Below are 21,790 nucleotides of genomic sequence, written 5' to 3'. Positions count from 1 at the left end.
CCTGCACTTCTGAGCATCAACTGGCGGTGTTGGAGCCCAGGGATTACAGTTCAGGTGGTAGAAACATGAACGCAACAGGAGACCTGGATACTGTAGCCAACCAATTATTTAATCTGGAAGAGGAGTGGCAAATTCCTGCGAGGTCCAGGCCTTGTTCATTTTCAGAAAAGCCGGTCGACGTTATCGGGGGATAGTCACATGCGACGGTCTGTTAGTACACCACCTGCGGCACTAAAGACGCATTCCGATAATACACTAGCAGCAGGGCAAGCCAGCACCTCCAATGCATACTGGCTTAGCTCTGGCCATGTATCCAACTTAGAGACCCAAAATTTGAAGGGGGGAGAGCCGTCTGGGAGCACAGTAAGAGGGCAAGACATGTAGTCTGTTACCATGTGACGGAAACGTTGCCTCCTGCTGACTGGAGCCGTCTGTGATGGTGTAGAAATGTGTGGCGGGCACACAAAACTGTGCCACAGTTGGGCCATACTGGTCTTGCCTTGAGCTGAGGCACTGCTTCTGCTCCCTCTTTGTGCAGAGCTTCCTCCACTGCCTCGACGCACTGAGCTGCTTTGTAAAGCACTAGCAGCACTGCTCTCACTTGGACTGGAGAAGATGATGGAATTCACCAGTGTGTCTTGGTACTCCCGCATTTTATGCTCCCGGTTCAACGGTGTTATGAGGCTTTGTAAGTTGTCCCGGTAGCGAGGATCTAGGAGGGTGTACACCCAATATCAGCTGTGTTGAGAATGTGGGCGATGCGGTGGTCGTTTCTCAGGCACAGCAGCATGTAATCAGCCATGTGCTGCAGAATGCCATCCGGCCAAGAAAAGCTGTCCCCTGCTTGAGGCGTGATCTCTGCCTGCTCTGCATCACCCCACCCTCGCTCTACACACTGAGTACTGGAGAATTGCGTAACTCCCTCCTCTGGACCGATGTCTTCCTCCTCCATTGACTCCTCCTCATCCTCCTCACAAAGTGTCCCCTGCCTAGGCCTTTGTGAGGAACCACGTAGTGCTGACTGTCCAGAAGCTGATGGAATTGGTGACTCCTCATCCTCCACCTCTTCCACAACATCATCTCTTAGCTCTTGCAGTGTTTCTTGAAGCAGGCAGATAAGGGGGACAGTCATGCTGACTAGTGCATCATTTGCACTCGCCATCCGCATGGAATCATCGAAGGAACGCAAAACCTGGCAGACATCCTTCATAGTGGCCCACTCAGTGGTTGTGAAGTCTGAACGGCGCGGAGTGCGACTTCTTTGCGCCTGATGCAGCTGGTACTCCATTACTGCTGGTTGCTGCTCACACAACTGCTCCAACATATGTAACATGGAATTCCACCTGGTGGGTAGGTCACATATGATGCGATGTTCCGGAAGGCGGAATCGGCGCTGCAGAGCTGCAATGCACTATCTTGCCGTGCTGGAACGCCGCAAGTGAGCACACTCTAGGCGGACCTTGTGCAGCAGTGCATCAAGATCCGGATAGTCCCTCAAAAAACTCTGCACGACCAAGTTGAGCACATGTGCCAGACATGGGATGTGAGTGAGGTTGCCTGTTGACGTTTCGCCACAGCTGTGCTCATGTCGGTCGTAGCAGGTAAACGTTCACGGGTCCATGTGGAGGTGGACTGTGACGGCTCCTGCAGCGATGATTCTGAGGAACTTGTGTATGAGGAGGAGTCAATGCGTACAGACTGGATTCCTGCAATCCTTGAAGTTGGCAGAACACGTCCTGCGCCACTCGCACGATCTGTACCCGGCTCAACAACATTAACCCAATGGGCAGTGAGGGAAAGGTATCGCCCCTGTCCATGGTGACTGGTCCACGCATCGGTGGTGAGGTGGACCTTGCTACTGACGGTGTTCAGTAGCGCGTGTTTTATGTGTCCCTCCACATGCTTGTGCAGGGCAGGGACGGCTTGCCTGCTGAAATAAAAGCGGCTGGGCACATCGTACTGTGGGACTGCCAATGCCATCAAGTTACGGAAGCTGTCAGTCTCCACCAGCCTGAATGACAGCATTTAAAGGACAGTAGTTTTGCAATGCCAGCATTCAGAGCCTCTGCTCGGGGGTGGTTTGCCGAGAATGGCCTCCTTTTCTCCCATGCCTGTGCAACCTATGGCTGTAGACTGGGCTGGGAGTGTGAGGATAACTGGGAACGGTGTTCTGTGGTTGGAATTACAGTGGGTCTCTGGACAACTGTGCCAGAGGTTCTTCCATGGCGATCCTGTGAGGAAGCCGAACCAGCTGTGTGTGAGCTGGAGGAAGAGGAAACAACACGAGCTGAAGAGGTGGTAGGTGCCGCTGTTGGTTGGCCTATGTCTTCAGTGTGTTTTTGTTACTCCACCGCGTGCTTGGTCTGCACATGTTTCCACATATTTGTGGTATTGAGGTTGCTGACATTTTTCCCTCTTTTGACTTTCTGATGACACACCTTGCATTTGACAAAGCAAATGTCACCTGCAATTGTGTCAAAAAAGGACCAGGCACTGCAAGTCTTGGGAGCGCCCGTTTTGGCTTTTGGAAGAGGCGTGCTCCTAACGGGTGCCGAAGTGGAGGCCATCTGTCTCTTCCCCCTCCCTCTCCCTTTTTGGCCCATTCGGGGAATCTCTTCCTCAGAGCTGCTCCCACCACCTTCCTGTATCTCACGCCATGATGGGTCAAGGACCTCATCAACTACACTACCCTCTGCCACCAACTGCTCCTCCTGGGTAGTCTCGGCAGCACAGGATGCACCAGAAAGTGGCACCTGAGTCTCATTATCAGATGCGTACTGCGGTGTGGTGACCGGAGGCACTGGCCCACCCGCCTCTACAGAGTCAGAGAGACAAAGCTGTTGGGCATCACTGCACACTGCCTCTTCTTCCATTTCTCCAATGCTGCTTGGCTGGCCCCCTGTTTCCAAGCCAAGGGATTCAGAGAACAGAAGCAGAGATGGCTCCTGTCCTGGGCTCTCTGACTGCCTGGGCAATTTGGCAGGTGGTGAAGAGACAGATGGGCACTCTCCTGTGCTCTGTGCCTGAGAGGATGTGGCACTAATTGAAGTCAATGTGTTAGCTGCCATCCATCCGACAACAGCTTCAATTTGTTCTTCACGTAGCAGCGGTGTACGGCGATCTCCTACAAAGCTGCGCATGAAGGACTGTTCCCTGTTGAAACTGGGTGATGATGAGTCACCGGTGCCCGCAGCAGGCACAGAATCCCCACGTCCTCTCCCTGCTCCGCGCCCACGCCCACATGCCTTACTCCCTGCCCTCTTCATCTTGGTTGACTGATAAAGATAAGCAGAAAAGTACTAAGGGCTTAGGAGCTGTTCAGGAATAAGCACACTAACAGGTATAAGAAACACTAATTTTCTAAAGTGTGGACTAGACTTTAATATGAGATAATGTGGCCTACACAACTGTAAAGTGGTGTGTTTGGTGAACTTAATTATTACTATTATTTTTTTTTTTTTCAGAAATGACTACAGAGCGATGTGCACTCACACAGAGACCATGCAGACAGCAGTAAACGGCTCTGCAAGGCCAAAAAAAGCTCCTCAATGTAATCCTATGTAGTGTTTTTCCACAATTTAGCTGGATACGGGTGGAAAGCCACTAATAGGAAATATTTGAAAAATGTGAAGCAGGCTGCACTAATTGCAAAAAAGTACAATGGATTTAACGGTATGAGGCAGTGACGCACCCTGAGGTGACTACAACCGGCTGTGGCTGCGGACAGACTACAGAGCGATGTGCACTCACACGGAGACCGTGCAGACAGCCGTAAACGGCGCTGCAAGGCCAAAAAAAACTCCTCTATGTTATCCTATGTAGTGTTTTTCCACAATGTAGCTGGATACGGGTGGAAAGCCACTAATAGTAAAAAAAAGTGCAGCAGGCTGCACTAGTAGCAAAAAAGGACAATGGATAGAACGGTATGAGGCAATGACGCACCCTGAGCTGAATACAACCGGCTGTGGCTGCACACAGACTACAGAGCGTTGTGCACTCACACAGAGACCTTGCAGACAGCTGTGAACAGCTCTGCAAGGCAAAAGCAAGGTTCTCACACAGCGGTTGCTAAATTAGCCTGGGTAAAGCACAATGAAGCAAATCGCTATCTCTAAACTGGCCCTCAGTCAGAACACAGCGTCCTGTCCCTAACTGAATTCACAGCAGAGTGAGCCCAAAATGGCGGCAGCGACTTTTAAACTGCAGCATGACATAATTTCAGCAGCCAATCACAGCCATGCCAGTAGTTACATGCCCACCATGCAGAACAGGATGTGCCCACACCTCTAATCAGTCCTCATTGGCTGAATTCGGGCAGTTTGAATTCTGGGAACTTCAGATTCCGGTATCTTATATACGGAAAATATCGGAACTCGGTATCGGAATTCTGATACCGCAAAAATCGGCCGATACCCGATACTTGCGTTATCGGAATGCTCAACACTAGTCGTCAAACGCGGCAAAACGCGAACAATCAAAAACGCATGCGTCCCTAATGTTAAATATAGGAATACACAACGCATGCGGATATTTGCGGAAGAAACGCTGCAGACACAACCGCAAATGTGAAACCAGCCTAAACGTGACATGGCATCCGATCTCAATTCCAGCCAATTCTGCATTGAAAAAGTAAAACGGCGCTCCTTCTCTTCCAAGCTCTGCGGTGCGCCCAAACACATATGGGGTATCGGCGTATTCAGGAGAAATTGCACAACAAAATTTATGGTTAAATTTCTGTTTTTACACTTGTGAAAATAAAAAAAAAAAATGGATCTTAATTAAAATGTTTGCAAAAAAAAGTTAAATGTTCATTTTTTCCTTCCACATTGTTTCAGTTCCTGTGAAGCACGTAAAGGATTAATAAACTTCTTGAATGTGGTTTTGAGCGCACCTTGAGGGGTGCAGTTTTTAGAATGGTGTCACACTTGGTTATTTTCTATCATATAGACCCCTCAAAATGACTTGAAATGTGATGTGGTCCCTAAAAGAAAAAATGGTGTTGTAAAAATGAGAAATTGCTGGTCAACTTTTAACCCTTATAACTCCCTAACAAAAAAAAATTGTTTCCAAAATTGTGCTGATGTAAAGTAGACATGTGGGAAATGTTATTTATTAGCTATTTTTTGTGACATATCTCTCTGATTTAAGGGCATACAAATACAAAGTTTGAAAATTGCTAAATTTTAAACATTTTCGCCTTATTTCCATTTTTTTCATAAATAATCGCAAGTAATATTGAAGAAATGTTACCACTAACATGAAGTACAATATGTCACGAAAAAACAGTCTCTGAATCAGTGGGATCTGTTAAAGCGTTCCAGAGTTATAACCTCATAAAGTGACAGTGGTCAGAATTGTAAAAATTGGTTTGGTCATTAAGTACCAAATTGGCTCTGTCACTAAGGGGTTAAATGGTGTATTGTTTCCAGATATTAGGGAAATCGTAGTTTCCTAGTTTGCCCACTAGATGGGGATAGAGAGACTTAGCCTGTAGATGGTTAATGTGGGAGGAGCTAGTGACAGTTAGGGTTCAGAACAGCTGATAATTTGAATCAGTTGGGCGGGAGCACCCTGTCAGGGCAGTCAGCTCTGCAGAAGTCCAAGGTCCAGTCAGGCAGCATCAGGGCCAAGAAGGCCATGAGAGAGAAGGGCATTGATAGTCACTGACAGCGCAGTATAAGTGGGACTGTGGCTGACAGGGAGGAAAGAACCAAGCAGTACAGACAGGTCACTCGCAATGTGGCGGCTTGCTAAGTGGATGGATGTACTTGGGACCAGGGCGAAATGGTTTAGAGGAATCCCTACTAAAATAAGACTGGGCACAGAGGACGCTGGAGGACCGATAGGCACCATCCGTTCTGGAAGCGAGCTTAGTAAAGATGAAGGAAAGGCAGAGAATGAAAAGAAGCTGTGTAAAGCCAAGCCAGATATAAATGCTGACAAGGTCAGAGAAGAGACAGGGACAGCAAGGAAACTGTTTAATGTAAAGCCTGCTGTAAATGCTGAAGAGAAGCATTATGTGCCCGTCTGTAGTAAAGTTTATTGTTCAACGGGACTGTGACTGTTTATTCGGCTGAGGAAAGCATGCAGATCTTTATAGGAAGCCCCAAGGGAAAAGGAGCTGCAAGTATGCTGACTGAAAGTCATGGAGTGTATGTGAGGGGAGGTCAGGGTGTGCAAGAGACTTTTATCTCGGCCACGGCTACCACCCTGTCTGACCCCTACACCAATTATTTTATGGCAGATTATGACTTGAGCAGGCCATACACATTAGATGACTGTCAGCCATACGATGCTTTGATACAGTCATCCTGACTGTCCCATACACAGCCGAGAGCTCCAGTGTTCTCTAGGAGAAGTCACGAACAAACATCTCTGCTGGCAGCTTATCTCCGGGACAAAAAATGCCATGGGCAGTCCCATAGGACCTTTCTTCTGACAATCAGTTGGCCGACGCACTCATACACACTCGTGTTGGCCAAACCCTTTGATATCTAATATGTTTGGGGGCCTTTAGCTTCTGGTTTGTTTGATAGCAACAAAAGTACAGAGAAGTGATTGGGGCTCCCTATACTTCCAAGTAAAATACAAAAAAACAAAAATAGTAGTAACGTGTGAACTGTGACTGCTTTATGACATGGTTTGCTTCGCTCTTTCAGTGCATCTTCATTGGCTTCGATGTTTAGTGTGATTCCAACTATCTGCTTTGGCTTTCAGGTAAATTGCTGATATTTGAGAAATAAAATAAATCAAAATGTCCTTGCCTTATTCAATATTCTATTGGGAAAAACTATTAAAATGCTATTTATATAGAAAAAAAATCCATGCCTCATTCATATTGTCACTTCTATGGTCCCCCAATGGTCTCTGTTCTTCCTGCTCCATCAATGATATGTCACTGCTTCACTAGCGATTGCCTGGTCCCCTGCTAGTCTTGCTACAAATTGGCCACCTGTAATGATAGCTTCTCCCATGTGACCTCAAAGTTGGTCAGTCTGTCAAGATGAGCAGAGGACCAGTAAAACCAAGCATGGAAGCAACAGGGAAGTTTTGATTTTTGTCGTTACCTTAGGAAATCTGCACAATTTATTGTTGACTTGGCTCCATGGCTTTCTCTTGTCTCGTAGGATAACTGCAGCAGCAATTCATCCCATTGAGCAATGTTCTGTTTTCATCTTTTAGTGCCATGAAGCTTGTATAACCATCTATAGCAGTATGAAGAATAAACGCCTATCAAACTGGGTCGCGGTGTCAGTTGTGTCCATGCTGATCTGTCTGCTCATTTACTCTCTAACAGGTAGAGGGGGAAAAATGTGTAGATATGTCCATGTGATGACATTGGTCACTAACATGGTGATAATACCCTTAAATGGGATCTGTTAGTAGGATCAACCCTCCTAAGCAGTCTATATGGGCACGCAGGTCATGGGAAGGAGGAAAACATATATCTGCAATCTGATCTTGGTCTAGAAAAATCCACATTTTTAATACGTAAATGAGCTGTTAAGATCTACGGGCTGAACATGGTTCTCCTGGAGAATTTGCCTCCAGAGCTTATTGTAAATGAAAGGGGGTGTTGCTAATGGGAGACATGTAATGACCGACAGGCTGCTCTCCTGATGTACATGTCTCACATTGGTTCCATAGATCTTAACAGCTCATTTACATATTGATGAAAAAAACGTGGTTTTCTCTGGAACAAGACATTGGATCACAGATATCAAAGTATAATTTTATTCCGCTTCCAGTGACCTACAGTACATGCCCATGCAGACTGCTTAGGAGTGCTGACCCTACTGACAGATTCCCTTTTAAGAGGTTAAAAAAATCCTTACTTTTCTAAACTGGATAACTTAGTTGACCAAAAAATTAGGGCTTTCAACTCTAAACCATTCATAGGGACTTAATTTGTCACTACTAGTCTAACTTGCATCAGTGGGAATCATTGTAAAATGTCACACACAGGAGCGGACTACTTTCTTATTGCTGTATATTTTTAATTTGCCTTAAAATTGATTGCAATGTCAATCCTAAGGCGTGCTAATGAGTTAGGACTCCCCTACCTGATCTGTAATATGCCCTGAAGGGAGGGAAACCCTGTAGATATTTGTGGCACACTGGCGGTTGAATAGGGCTGTACATGCACAGACATGGGGCACTATGGACGCAGAACTTATTATCTCATTATAAAATTAAAAAAAAACCAGTGCAAACTCTATTAATGCACTTAGGAATCCTAGGACTTCCAATAAACACCTCAGTAATCTTATTCACATGTAAATTTTTGGTGTACAAACTAGCCATATTTTTCATGGGCAGAACTCTTTACTACTGTAGTCTATAGAGTTGTTCACATGTCTGGAAATATTTTTTTTTATTTTGTGGGCCGATTCAGTCCATGCAAAATCATACAGGCGTGTCTGATCAAAACCTGCAATGGAAGTCTCTGGGTCAGTGGAAAAATACAGAATAATAGGTCCCATATAGTGCTCCATAGAGAATAATGCGTTCCATATATTGCTATATACAGAATGTATTGCTCCATACCGTATAATGGGCCCCATATATTGCTTGATACAGTATAATGGGCCCCATATATTTCTATATACCGTATAATGGGCCCCATACAATGCTACATACAGTATAATGGGCCCCATATATTGCTCTAGTAATTAAAAAAATAAATAAATAAAACAATCAAATACTCACTTCTCCCTGTTCCCCGCTGCCAGTGCTTCGGTGTCCATTGCTCCGGTCAGGACTCCAGCGTCTTGACTCACTGAGAGTGCACAGGGCACTGTAATGTCTCTGTGCAGAGGTCGCGCTGACGTCACTAGTCAGAACTTAGACATTGAGCAGACTGGACCAGCGGATATTTGAGTACTGGCAGCAGGGAATGGGGAGGGGTGAGTATTTGAAACAGTTTAAGGTGGCCCGTGCCAGCGCTGGCCACCACGTGTAGCGCGCCAAGTCCCAGTAGGGATCAGATCGTCATGTTAGTCAGCAACAGCAGGCATGCCAACAGTAGAATGGCAGCACTTCATTTCATGTCTTCAGAGTCCCACGTGACTCTTGTTCTGGGACAAGTCCTGTTTGTACTGTGCATGGCAGCATTTTTATTGCATGCACAGCAAGTGGGGGGGGGGGGTGCAATTAATAGACTATGCTTTTTTTTTTTTTTGACGGTTTGCAACTATACTTTGGATACAAAAGTCACGCTATGCAGAACCATCATCTTCTATCACAATTCACCTCCATATATTACAATGTTTGATGATGGAATAGGATGTGAAATTGGTATTCTATATTCTCCCAAATTGCACAAGTGGGTAGAGTGCAGCGCTGTTCATTAAATTCCACATGAAAACACCTCGTGGCGTGAGGTCAGCATGCAGACATGCAGTTGTAAGCAGGGATTCCCAGCCAGTCTCCCGCGTAGTATCTGACGAGGGGAGGTACGCTCAGTTTATGCTTTATCGATCTTCTTCACCTTCAGGCATCTATGGATTCCTTACATTTGGGGAAAGTGTAGCAGCGGATATCCTAATGTCCTATCCAGGCAATGATGCTGTAGTTATAGTAGCCCGATTGTTGTTTGCCATCTCGATTATCACCATCTACCCCATCATACTTCTACTGGGAAGGTAAGCATCTCTTGGAGTTCTAGATTATATCACAATAGGTTCTTGCTAAGGAGAAAAACTGTAGAAAATTGGATTTGCTCATGTTATCCTCATTAAAGGGAATCTTTCAGCAGGACTTCACACCCCAACTATTTATATGCAGTCTGGGTCTTGCTGGCTCAGAGGAAAGTGAGATACTAGAGTTGGGGACCATCCTGATTGGGTACATCTTGTCACAGTGGGATGGCTTTTATACTCTTTTGACAAAAAAGTGTCAACTAAGTACACTGTGTTCTTTATGTGTATTAATATTATTTATTCACTGCTCATTATTTTTATTCTAGGTTTTTTTGTGTATGTAGCTCTTTCAAAGACAAGGCCAGCAATACATTTTACATGGCCAGTCCATTCCTCTGTTCCTGAGAAATTGGCATTTGAAATGAAAAACAAATGAGGTTAAAGAGTTATGGTAGATCTGAACCCTCTGCCACTCTAGCTCTATTCCCTTCCTTCTCCTGATTCACTGACTTCCCTTTTGCCAGAAGTCACACAGCAGAGGGTCTCAAGCAAGAGCAGGCAGCGCTGGGAGGGGAATAGTCGGAGTGACGGAGGCTTCAGATCTACAGATACCACTTCAGCCTCATTTGCTTATCAATTCAAATGCTGGTTGCTCAGTAACGGAAGAATGGACTCTCTATGTAAAGGTATTGCTGGCTTTGTTTCTGAAAGTGATACATATGGACATAAATAGTTCTAGAGGGGCAATCCTGCTGACAGATTCACTTTTTAAGGAGTCACTAGGAAGGCAAATTGTATGCTTTGGACAATCCATTTCTGTTACAAGCATTCTCGGACAATAATTGGATTACAAATGATTGGCTGTTATCTGTAGGGATACCCAACAACACAGTAACAAGGACCTTGTAAATGGATTTTCTAAACTACACAACCCCTCTTAAAAAGATCAGGACTAATCATTATTTATAAGCTCAGCATGTAATGGGATGTTTCATGGCAATACTGGCTGCAATACAACCCGTCAATACTATCTGACATGTTAGTGGAGCCCCCCCAGACGCAGGGCCTCGGGGTACTCGGTACCGGGCCTCTCTGTCTAGCAGGGCCGCGGGGTACTCGGTACCGGGCCTCTCTGTCTCGGTCCTGGGGTTGTCACGGTGGCTAGACCCGGTCTGTGACCCTGCTAAGGGGCGTCCAATGAAAGGTGTGATGATGGTGCGTGGTGCAAGGTGCGATGAATAACGAGGACACAGGGTTGCAGTCTCTTTACCTCTTTACTGAAGGCTTCAGGATCCGCAATCCAGAGCACTGCTAACAGGGCTGGCTGAGACCGGCCGGTCCGAAGGCACATCCAGAGTTCCCTTTGCAGGTGGAAATCAGTGCCTACCTTCTAGCGCCTGTGTGTTGTAGTACCTCCCTGCTGAGCACCACGGGATAGTCCTCACAACTGTTGTGTCTGTTTCTGATGATCTTTCTCTCCGTCCCCCAGATGATTTGGCTAGGACGCACCCATATGACGGGGTAGGCCTGGAGTTATTCTGGCACCCTAGAGACGCCCCTGTCCCACAATTGCCTCCGTTGTCTGCTTAGGTGATTTAGGTGAGACAGCCAACCTAAAGTTAACTGTCCTGCCGCTGTTTGAAGTAATGCTTGGAGCCCAATACTTCCTCGGTGTTCCGGCCACCATCTACGCGCCTCAGTAGGATGTTGCCACGATCTTAAGGCACGACTCCTACTGGTTCTACTCTCCTTTGTGCTGTGATCTCGTTTCTCACTTCTCCACAATAAACCTCACTTCGTGTCCTTTAACCCCTTCCCGACATCGGACGTACTATACCGTCCGATGTCGGGTCCCCTGCTTTGATCTGCGCTCCGGCGGTGAGATCACATCAAAGTCGCGACATGTCAGCTGTTTTTTACAGCTGACATGTGCGCGCAATAGCGGCGGGTGAAATCGCGATCACCCGCCGCTATTAACTAGTTAAATGCCGCTGTCAAACGCAGACAGCGGCATTTAACTACCGCATCCGGCCGGGCGGCCGGAAATGAGCGCATCGCCGACCCCCGTCACATGATCGGGGGTCGGCGATGAGTCAGGAAGGTAACCATAGAGGTCCTTGAGACCTCTATGGTTACTGATCGCCGGTGGCTGTGAGCGCCCCCCTGTGGTCGGCGCTCACAGCACACCTGCATTTTAGCTACATAACAGCGATCTGATGATCGCTGTTATGTAGCAGAGCCGATCGGGCTGTGCCTGCTTCTAGCCTCCCATGGAGGCTATAGAAGCATGGCAAAAGTTTAAAAAAAAGTTAAAAAAAATTTGAAAAAAATAAAAAAAATATAAAAGTTTAAATCACCCCCCTTTCGCCCCAATCAAAATAAATCAATAAAAAAAATATCAAATCTACACATATTTGGTATCGCCACGTTCAGAATCGCCCGATCTATCAATAAAAAAAGCATTAACCTGATCGCAAAACGGCGTAACGAGAAAAAAAATTGAAACGCCAGAATTACGTTTTTTTGGTCGCCGCGACATTGCATTAAAATGCAATAACGGGCGATCAAAAGAACTTATCTGCACCGAAATGCTATTATTAAAAACGCAAGCTCGGCACGCAAAAAATAAGCCCTCACTGACCCCAGACCACGAAAAATGGAGACGCTACGGGTATCGGAAAATGGCGCAATTTTATTTTTATTTTTTTTTGCAAAGTTTGGAATTTTTTTTCACCACTTAGGTAAAACATAACCTAGACATGTGAGGTGTCTATGAACTCGTACTGACCTGGAGAATCATAATGGCAGGTCAGTTTTATCAATTAGTAAACCTAGCAAAAAAACCAAACAAAAAACAAGTGTGGGATTGCACTTTTTTTTGCAATTTCACCGCACTTGGAATTTTTTTCCCGTTTTCTAGTACACGCCATGGTAAAACCAACGGTGCCATTCAAAAGTACAACTCGTCCCGCAAAAAATAAGCCCTCACATGGCCAAATTGACGGAAAAATAAAAAAGTTATGGCTCTGGGAAGGAGGGGAGTGAAAAACGAAAATGGAAAAACGAAAAATCCCACGGTCATGAAGGGGTTAAGATGCCACCGCAACGGGTGCCGGCGCGGCTCCGTAACGTTCTGTCCTTTTCGCTAGGCCACTGCCAGGATCCCACCCCTGACAGAGACCCCCCCTGAATCTTCCCAGGAACTCCCTCTCTCACAGGATGTTGCCTGGGCAAAACCCAGTCAGCTTCTCCCTAACTTCCTATCCAGCCCCCAGTTTTACCAGAGTGTGAGGAGTGGCCTAATACATAGAACCCTTTGCTCCCCCTGGTGGCCAGAGTGTGAAGTGTTATGTGTGACTGTGATACCTGGTCAGGTGAACTCCTTTAGTGCCATCAGACGTACCATCACTCCCCTTAGTGGCGGAGCGTCAGTACTGCAACGACCAGGACTCTGGGGCACTGCACTCCCCCCCGGTTAAATCCAGTACTCCCGGACTGGGAAGAAGAACAACAATACATGTTAGTAAAAGACATACAACATTTTGAAATGCAATGAACAAGTAAATTGAACAGTGCTTCCCTTTATGGGAGGTAAGGACGCTTGAACGTTACAAACAGAAACATATTTACATTTTTACTCAAGGTTATAAATAACACTTATGACTAACTCGACCATAAATAACCATCATTACCCAGCCGGGTATTCTATCTACTAAGTGCAAATTTTTTTTGAACAATAATTTAACTTTTCCTTTAAGGGCGTATAAGCTGAACCCACTAAAGGCCTACTATAAAACTCTAAGATATAAATTAACTTGGTCTTTATTTTCTAAATACAACATTTTTTTTTACTTTGAACATGCAGGACCGCCTGGCTACTCGTCCGGGCCTACTGCCTCTCTTTCTTCTATAAGCTCAATTTTTATTCACAGTATAAGATCAATCAACCATCTCTCTATGGTTTCCAGGAGGACTCCCTAACCTCTACGGGTTCTCTTTATTGAAACTCGGCTTTCAACTCTTTCCTGTCCTCAATCTCTAGTGCCACGCCCCAGAGTCCTGGTCGTTGCAGTACTGATGCTCCGCCACTAAGGGGAGTGATGGTACATCTGATGGCACTTAAGGAGTTCACCTGACCAGGTATCACAGTCACACATTACACATCACACTCTGGCCACCAGGGGGAGCAAAGGGTTCTATGTATTAGGCCACTCTTCACAATCTGGTAAAACTGGTGGGCCGGATAGGAAGTTAGTCAGAATCTGACTGGGTTGGATCCAGGCAACATCCTGTGGCAGAGGGTGTTGCGGGGGAAGATTCAGGGGGGTCTCTGTCAGGGGTGGGATCCTGACAGTGGCCTAGCGAACAGAACAGAACGTTACGGAGCCGCGCCTGCACCCGTTGCGATGGCATCCTAAGAAAGGAAACAAAGCGAGGTTTATTGTGGAGAAGTGAGAAACGAGATCGCAGCAAAAAGGAGATAAAGCCAGTAGGAGTCGTGCCTTAAGAACGTGGCAACATCCTACTGAGGCGCGTAGCCGGTGGCCTGAACGCCGAGGAAGCATTGGGCTCCAAGCATTACTTCAAACAGCGGCAGGACAGTTAATTATAGGTTGGCTGTCTCCCCTAAATCACCTAAGCAGACATAGGGGGCAATTGTGGGAGAGGGGCGACGCAAGGGTCCCGGAAGAACTCCAGGCCTACCCGTCATACGGGTGCGTCCTATCCATATCATCTGGGGGACGGAGAAGAACATCAGAACAGATACGAGTTGAGAGAAAGAACATCAGAAACAGACACAACAGTTGTGAGGACTATCCCGTGGTGCTCAGCAGGGAGGTACTACAACACACAGGCGCTAGAAGGTAGGCACTGATTTCCACCTGCAAAGGAAACTCTGGATGTGCCTTCGGACCGGCCGGTCTCAGCCAGCCCTGTTAGCAGTACTCTGGATTGCGGATCCTGAAGCCTTCAGTAAAGAGGTAAAGAGACTGCAACCCTGTGTCCTCGTTATTCATCGCGCCTTGCACCCCGCACCACCATCACACCTTTCATTGGACGCCCCTTAGCAGGGTCACGGACTGGGTCTAGCCACCGTGACAACCCCAGGACCGAGACTGAGAGGCCCGGTACCGAGTACCCTGCGGCCCTGCGTCTGGGGGCGCTCCACTAGTAACATCATTAAACAATCCCTATTGCTATCTAACTAACTACATACTATTCCTATGTAAACGTTATTACAATCCAACTTTTTCTCAAGGCAACATCATACTTAAGTGCAACACGTGAACATTCCCTTTAAGAGGGACCCAAGTCTCTCTGAGGTAGTGCAGACTCTCTATCTGCAAGTCCGTTTAAAGGCAAGAACTTCTGCGCTGTATTCAAGAACAGTCTCTTCAAAAAGTTCTCCTTTTTGCAAAACCAGTAGGGGGGGGGGCACCTTTAAGAAGGTGCGAACTATTTACAACACCGTTTGTGTTGTGAATTCCGTTCTGGAGCACCCTCCTGTGGTTGCTAATGGTATTTTTGTGAGTTTTGCCCTTGGGCTCCCTCTGGTGGTTTCGAGTGGAATTGCTGCTCCTTTAGGTAGCTGTAGCAGCTGCCTTCACTGATCGCCTTGCCTGGGTTTGTTATTTAAACCTGCTCTGGGCTTTAGTTCATGCCAGCTATCAATGTTCTTGGTTGGATTTGGTTCTCTCCTTGGATTTCTCATATGGCCTGTCCTTGTCAGCAAAAGATAAGTTCTTGCTAGTCCTTGTTTGTCCATTTGTTTTGGACTCTATTGCTCTGCAAATATTTCTCTTTTTGTCCAGCTTGTCACTATGTCATATTCAGGCTAGCTGGAAACTCTGGGAAGCAGATTTGCCCCTCCACACCGTGAGTCGGTGTGGAGTTCATTTTTGTAAACTCTGCGTGGATTTTGTAGTTTTTAATACTGACCGCACAGTATCCTTTTCTCTCTGTCTATCAAGTTTAGTATTGGCCTCCTTTGCTAAAATCTGATTTCATTTCTGTGTACGTAATTTCCCTCTCCACTCACAGTCAATATTTGTGGGGGGCTATCTTTCCTTTTGGGGTTTTCTCTGAGGCAGGATAGCTTTCTATTTCCTTCTTTAGGGGTAGTTAGTTCTTAGGCTGTGAAGAGGTGTCTAGGGAGATTCAGGAACATCCCACGGCTATTTCTAGTGTTGTTGTTAGGATTAGGGACTGCGGTCAGTAGAGATACCACCTTCTCAGAGCTCGTCCCATGTTGCGTTTTAGCCACCAGGTCTTATCAGTGTGGCCTCTTAACCACCAGGTCATAACAGTACAGCTGGCCCGCAATGTGTTAAATGCATCTCAAAAGAGGGAAAAGAAAGTTCTGAGTCATTTTTTTTTTTCCTTTGTAGCTTGTTTTGTCTTTTTTTTCCCCTTAATCTCTGGGTGGTTCAGGATTTTGGTGCTGATATGGAGGTTCAGGGTCTGTCCTTGCACCTGGATCAACTCGCTGCAAGGGTACAGAGTATACAAGATTATGTTGTCCAGACTCCGGTATTAGAGCCTAGAATTCCTATTCCTGATTTATTTTCTGGGGATAGATCTAAATTTTTGAACTTTAAAAATAATTGCAGATTGTTTTTTGCTCTGAGACCCCGTTCCTCTGGTGACCCCATTCAGCAGGTGAAGATTGTTATTTCTTTGCTGCGTGGCGACCCGCAGGACTGGGCATTCTCCCTTGAGCCAGGAAATCCTGCATTGCTCAATATTGACGCATTTTTTCAAGCGCTCGGATTGCTGTATGACGAGCCTAATTCTGTGGATCAGGCAGAAAAGACTTTGCTGGCTCTGTGTCAGGGTCAGGAAGCAGCAGAAGTATACTGCCAGAAATTTAGAAAGTGGTCTGTGCTCACAAAATGGAATGAGTATGCCCTGGCAGCGATTTTCAGAAAGGGTCTTTCTGAAGCCCTTAAAGATGTTATGGTGGGGTTTCCCACGCCTGCTGGTCTGAATGAGTCAATGTCTTTGGCCATTCAGATTGATCGGCGCCTGCGCGAGCGCAAGGTGGTGCACCATATGGCAGTGTCCTCTGAGCAGAGTCCTGAGCCTATGCAATGTGATAGGATTTTGACTAGAGCAGAAAGGTAGAAATTCAGACGTCAGAAGGGCCTGTGTTTTTACTGTGGTGATTGTGCTCATGCTATTTCTGATTGCCCTAAGCGTACTAAGAGGGTCCCTAGGTCTGTTACCATTAGTACTGTACAGCCTAAATTTCTCTTGTCTGTTACCCTGATTTGCTCATTGTCGTCCTTTTCTGTTATGGCATTTGTGGATTCTGGCGCTGCCCTGAACTTAATGGACTTAGAATTTGCCAAGCGCTGTGGTTTTTCCTTGGAGCCTTTGCAGAGCCCTATTCCCTTAAGGGGGATTGATGCTACGCCAAGAATAAACCCCAGTACTGGACACAGTTGACCATGTACATGGCTCCAGCACATCAGGAAAATATTCGCTTTTTGGTGTTGCATAATTTGCATGATGTTGTTGTGCTGGGTTTTCCATGGTTACAGGTGCAAAATCCAGTGCTGGATTGGAGATCTATGTCTGTAACTGGTTGGGGTTGTCAGGGGATACATAGTGATATTCCTTTGATGTCCATTTCCTCGTCCCCTTCTTCTGAAGCTCCTGAGTTTTTGTCGGATTTCCAGAATATATTTGATAAACCCAAGTCCAGTTCCCTGCCTCCTCATAGGGACTGCGATTGTGCCATTAATTTGATTCCTGGCTGTAAGTTCCCTAAGGGCCGACTTTTCAATCTGTCTGTGCCAGAGCATGCCGCTATGCGGAGTTATGTAAAGGAGTCCTTGGAGAAGGGGCATATTCGCCCGTCTTCGTCACCGTTGGGAGCGGGATTTTTTTGTTGTTGCCAAGAAGGATGGCTCCTTGAGACCCTGTATAGATTATCGCCTTCTTGATAAGATCACGGTCAAATTCCAGTACCCTTTACCTTTACTTTCTGATTTGTTTGCTCGGATTAAGGGTGCCAGTTGTTTTACTAAAATCGACCTTCGAGGGGCGTATAATCTCGTGCGTATTAAACAAGGTGATGAATGGAAAACAGCATTTAATACGCCCGAAGGACATTTTGAATATCTTGTGATGCCATTCGGGCTCTCTAATGCTCCATCGGTATTTCAGTCCTTTATGCATGATATCTTCCGGAATTATCTGGATAAATTCATGATTGTGTATTTGGATGATATTTTGTTTTTTTCCGATGATTGGGAGTCTCATGTGAAGCAGGTTAGGATGGTATTTCAGGTCCTTCGTGCTAATGCGTTGTTTGTGAAGGGGTCTAAGTGCCTTTTTGGAGTTCAGAAGGTTTCGTTTTTGGGTTTCATTTTTTCTCCCTCAGCCATTGAAATGGACCCTGTTAAAGTCCAGGCCATTCATGATTGGACTCAACCTACATCTGTAAAGAGCCTTCAGAAATTTTTGGGCTTTGCTAATTTTTATCGCCGCTTTATTGCAAATTTTTCTAGTGTGGTGAAGCCTCTGACCGATTTGACGAGGAAGGGCGCTGATGTGATGAATTGGTCCTCTGCGGCTGTTGAGGCCTTTCAGGAGCTTAAACGTCGTTTTACTTCTGCCCCTGTGTTGCGTCAGCCAGATGTTTCTCTCCCTTTTCAGGTTGAGGTTGATGCTTCTGAGATTGGGACAGGGACCATTTTGTCTCAGAGAAATTCTGACGGCTCTTTGATGAAACCATGTGCTTTCTTCTCCAGAAAGTTTTTGCCTGCTGAGCGTAATTATGATGTCGGCAATCGGGAGTTGTTGGCTATGAAGTGGGCATTTGAGGAGTGGCGACATTGGCTTGAGGGAGCCAAGCATCGCGTGGTGGTCTTGACTGATCATAAGAATCTGATTTACCTCGAGTCTGCTAAGCGGTTGAATCCTAGACAAGCTCGGTGGTCTCTGTTTTTCTCCCGTTTTGATTTTGTGGTCTCGTATATTCCGGGATCTAAGAATGTGAAGGCTGATGCCCTTTCTAGGAGTTTTTTGCCTGATTCTCCAGGAGTTCTTGAGCCGGCTGGGATCCTCAAGGAGGGGGTGATTCTTTCTGCCATCTCCCCTGATTTGCGGCGGGTACTTCAGGAGTTTCAGGCTGATAAACCTGACCGCTGTCCAGTGGGGAAACTGTTTGTTCCTGATAGATGGACTAGCAGGGTAATTTCTGAGGTTCATCGTTCGGTGTTGGCTGGTCACCCTGGGATTTTTGGTACCAGAGATTTGGTGGCTAGGTCCTTTTGGTGGCCTTCCTTGTCGCGGGATGTGCGTTCGTTTGTGCAGTCCTGTGGGACCTGTGCTCGGGCTAAGCCTTGCTGTTCCCGTGCCAGTGGGTTGCTTTTGCCTTTGCCTATTCCTGAGAGGCCCTGGACGCATTTTTCCATGGATTTTATTTCTGATCTTCCTGTTTCTCAGAAGATGTCTGTCATCTGGGTGGTTTGTGACCGGTTTTCTAAGATGGTCCATTTGGTACCGTTGCCTTCCTCCTCTGATTTGGTTCCATTATTTTTTCAGCATGTGGTTCGTTTGCATGGTATTCCGGAGAATATTGTGTCTGACAGAGGTTCCCAGTTCGTTTCTAGGTTTTGGCGGTCCTTTTGTGCTAGAATGGGCATTGATTTGTCTTTTTCTTCAGCATTCCATCCTCAGACAAATGGCCAAACGGAGCAAACCAATCAGACCTTGGAAACCTATTTGAGATGCTTCGTGTCTGCTGTTCAGGATGATAGGGTGACCTTTTTGCCGTTGGCCGAGTTTGCCCTTAATAATCGGGCTAGTTCGGCTACCTTGGTTTCGCCTTTTTTTTGTAACTTTGGTTTTCATCCTCGTTTTTCTTCGGGACAGCTTGAGCCTACTGACTGTCCTGATGTGGATTCTGTGGTGGACAGGTTGCAGCAAATTTGGACTCATGTGGTGGACAATTTGACGTTGTCTCAGGAAAAGGCTCAACGTTTTGCTAACCGTCGTCGGTGTGTTGGTCCCCGGCTTCGTGTTGGGGATTTGGTCTGGTTGTCTTCTCGTCATGTTCCTATGAAGGTTTCTTCCCCTAAGTTCAAGCCTCGCTTTATTGGGCCTTATAAGATTTCTGAAATTATCAATCCGATGTCTTTTCGTTTGGCCCTTCCAGCTTCTTTTTCCATTCATAATGTGTTCCATAGATCCTTGTTGCGGAGATATGTGGTACCTATGGTTTCCTCCGTTGATCCTCCTGCTCCGGTGTTGGTTGAGGGGGAATTGGAATATGTGGTGGAGAAGATTTTGGATTCTCGTTTTTCGAGGCGGAAGCTTCAGTATCTGGTCAAGTGGAAGGGTTATGGCCAGGAGGATAATTCTTGGGTTGTTGCCTCCGATGTTCCTGCTGCCGATTTGGTTCGTGCTTTCCATTTGGCTCGTCCTGATCGGCCTGGGAACTCTGGTGAGGGTTCGGTGACCCCTCCTCAAGGGGGGGGTACTGTTGTGAATTCCGTTCTGGAGCTCCCTCCTGTGGTTGCTAATGGTATTTTTGTGAGTTCTGCTCTTGGGCTCCCTCTGGTGGTTTCGAGTGGAACTGCTGCTCCTTTAGGTAGCTGTAGCAGCTGCCTTCACTGATCGCCTTGCCTGGGTTTGTTATTTAAACCTGCTCTGGGCTTTAGTTCATGCCAGCTGTCAATGTTCTTGGTTGGATTTGGTTCTCTCCTTGGATTTCTCATATGGCCTGTCCTTGTCAGCAAAATATAAGTTCTTGCTAGTCCTTGTTTGTCCATTTGTTTTGGACTCTATTGCTCTGCAAATATTTCTCTTTTTGTCCAGCTTGTCACGATGTCATATTCAGGCTAGCTGGAAACTCTGGGAAGCAGATTTGCCCCTTCATACCGTGAGTCGGTGTGGAGTTCATTTTTGTAAACTCTGCGTGGATTTTGTAGTTTTTAATACTGACCGCACAGTATCCTTTTCTCTCTGTCTATCAAGTTTAGTATTGGCCTCCTTTGCTAAAATCTGATTTCATTTCTGTGTACGTAATTTCCCTCTCCACTCAGTCAATATTTGTGGGGGGCTATCTTTCCTTTTGGGGTTTTCTCTGAGGCAGGATAGCTTTCTATTTCCTTCTTTAGGGGTAGTTAGTTCTTAGGCTGTGAAGAGGTGTCTAGGGAGAGTCAGGAACATCCCACGGCTATTACTAGTGTTGTTGTTAGGATTAGGGACTGCGGTCAGTAGAGATACCACCTTCTCAGAGCTCGTCCCATGTTGCGCTTTAGCTACCAGGTCTTATCAGTGTGGCCTCTTAACCACCAGGTCATAACAAGTTTGTGAACCATTCACCGTCCATGATTCGGCAGTCTTTGTAAATAATGATGAACAAAAACAAAAAGCAAAAACAATAGGGATCCCGGGTAAACAAAGGGATCCCTTTAAGAATAACCCTGGTCGGGTTTAAAGCAGCAAAACATCAGGAAGACAAACAAGTAACTATTTACAGTTTCAGAGTATCGGAGCTTACTCTGGTTCTGGAGGCTTCCACCGGGGCTTTACCTGACAGGTGGCCCTCTGTGGCCCAGGCAGGCTTGACTCCAAGTCTACTCCCGGTGCCAGGTACACTCCATGAGTCTGGGTCTCCTGCACGACCAGGTCGTGCGCTGCGATGAGTGTCTACGTGGGCCGGTGGATAATGCCGGCGGCGGCAGAGGCTGCTGCAGCCGCTTCAGCGGCAAGCTCCTCCCCCTCGGTTCTGGATACCGTCAGGACGGCTGTACAGCGCTGCATATCCTGGGCCCACCAACTTCTTCCCTTTAGATGCCAGCGATACGTCACAACATCTCCCAGCCTCAGGAGGGACTTGCCACCGTCTCCACACAGGCAGGGCTCCACCTCGTCCTGGGTGATGCGGACTCTCAGGGCAGCTCCAATTTCTTGGATGAAGCCTTTCCCCTCCTGGGGCTGGTAGACAATCACAACGCCCCATTTTGGCAGGGAGCCATCCAGCAGCTCGCCTCGCGCTTCCCGCTCCACTTTCCGCTGGAACTCCGCGATTAGGTGGTTCCGATATTCTCCCCAAGGGATGGGCCCGAGGTTGTGCCCCCCCGGTAAATTGGGGACAGGCGGCGGGGCCACCGGGGCGTCAGTGGTCGCAG

The 21,790-nt window shown here is 46.7% G+C and overlaps 1 protein-coding gene across 1 annotated transcript in view; it reads left to right on the top strand.

Moving 5' to 3' along the window:
• The window catches only part of SLC38A8 (solute carrier family 38 member 8), a 211,925-nt gene that overhangs the window by 183,209 nt on the left and 6,926 nt on the right, over positions 1-21,790 (top strand). The window contains exons 5-7 of the mRNA XM_077288179.1: positions 6,660-6,717; positions 7,183-7,297; positions 9,497-9,644. Coding sequence (XP_077144294.1) covers positions 6,660-6,717; positions 7,183-7,297; positions 9,497-9,644 — 321 coding nt within the window. The remainder of the gene's footprint in view (positions 1-6,659; positions 6,718-7,182; positions 7,298-9,496; positions 9,645-21,790) is intronic.

The sequence above is a fragment of the Ranitomeya variabilis genome, chromosome 2, assembly GCF_051348905.1.
Source record: "Ranitomeya variabilis isolate aRanVar5 chromosome 2, aRanVar5.hap1, whole genome shotgun sequence".
Taxonomy (NCBI): Eukaryota; Metazoa; Chordata; class Amphibia; order Anura; family Dendrobatidae; genus Ranitomeya; species Ranitomeya variabilis.
Note: the sequence above shows the minus strand (reverse complement) of the source record. Positions and strands in the feature narration are given on the sequence as shown.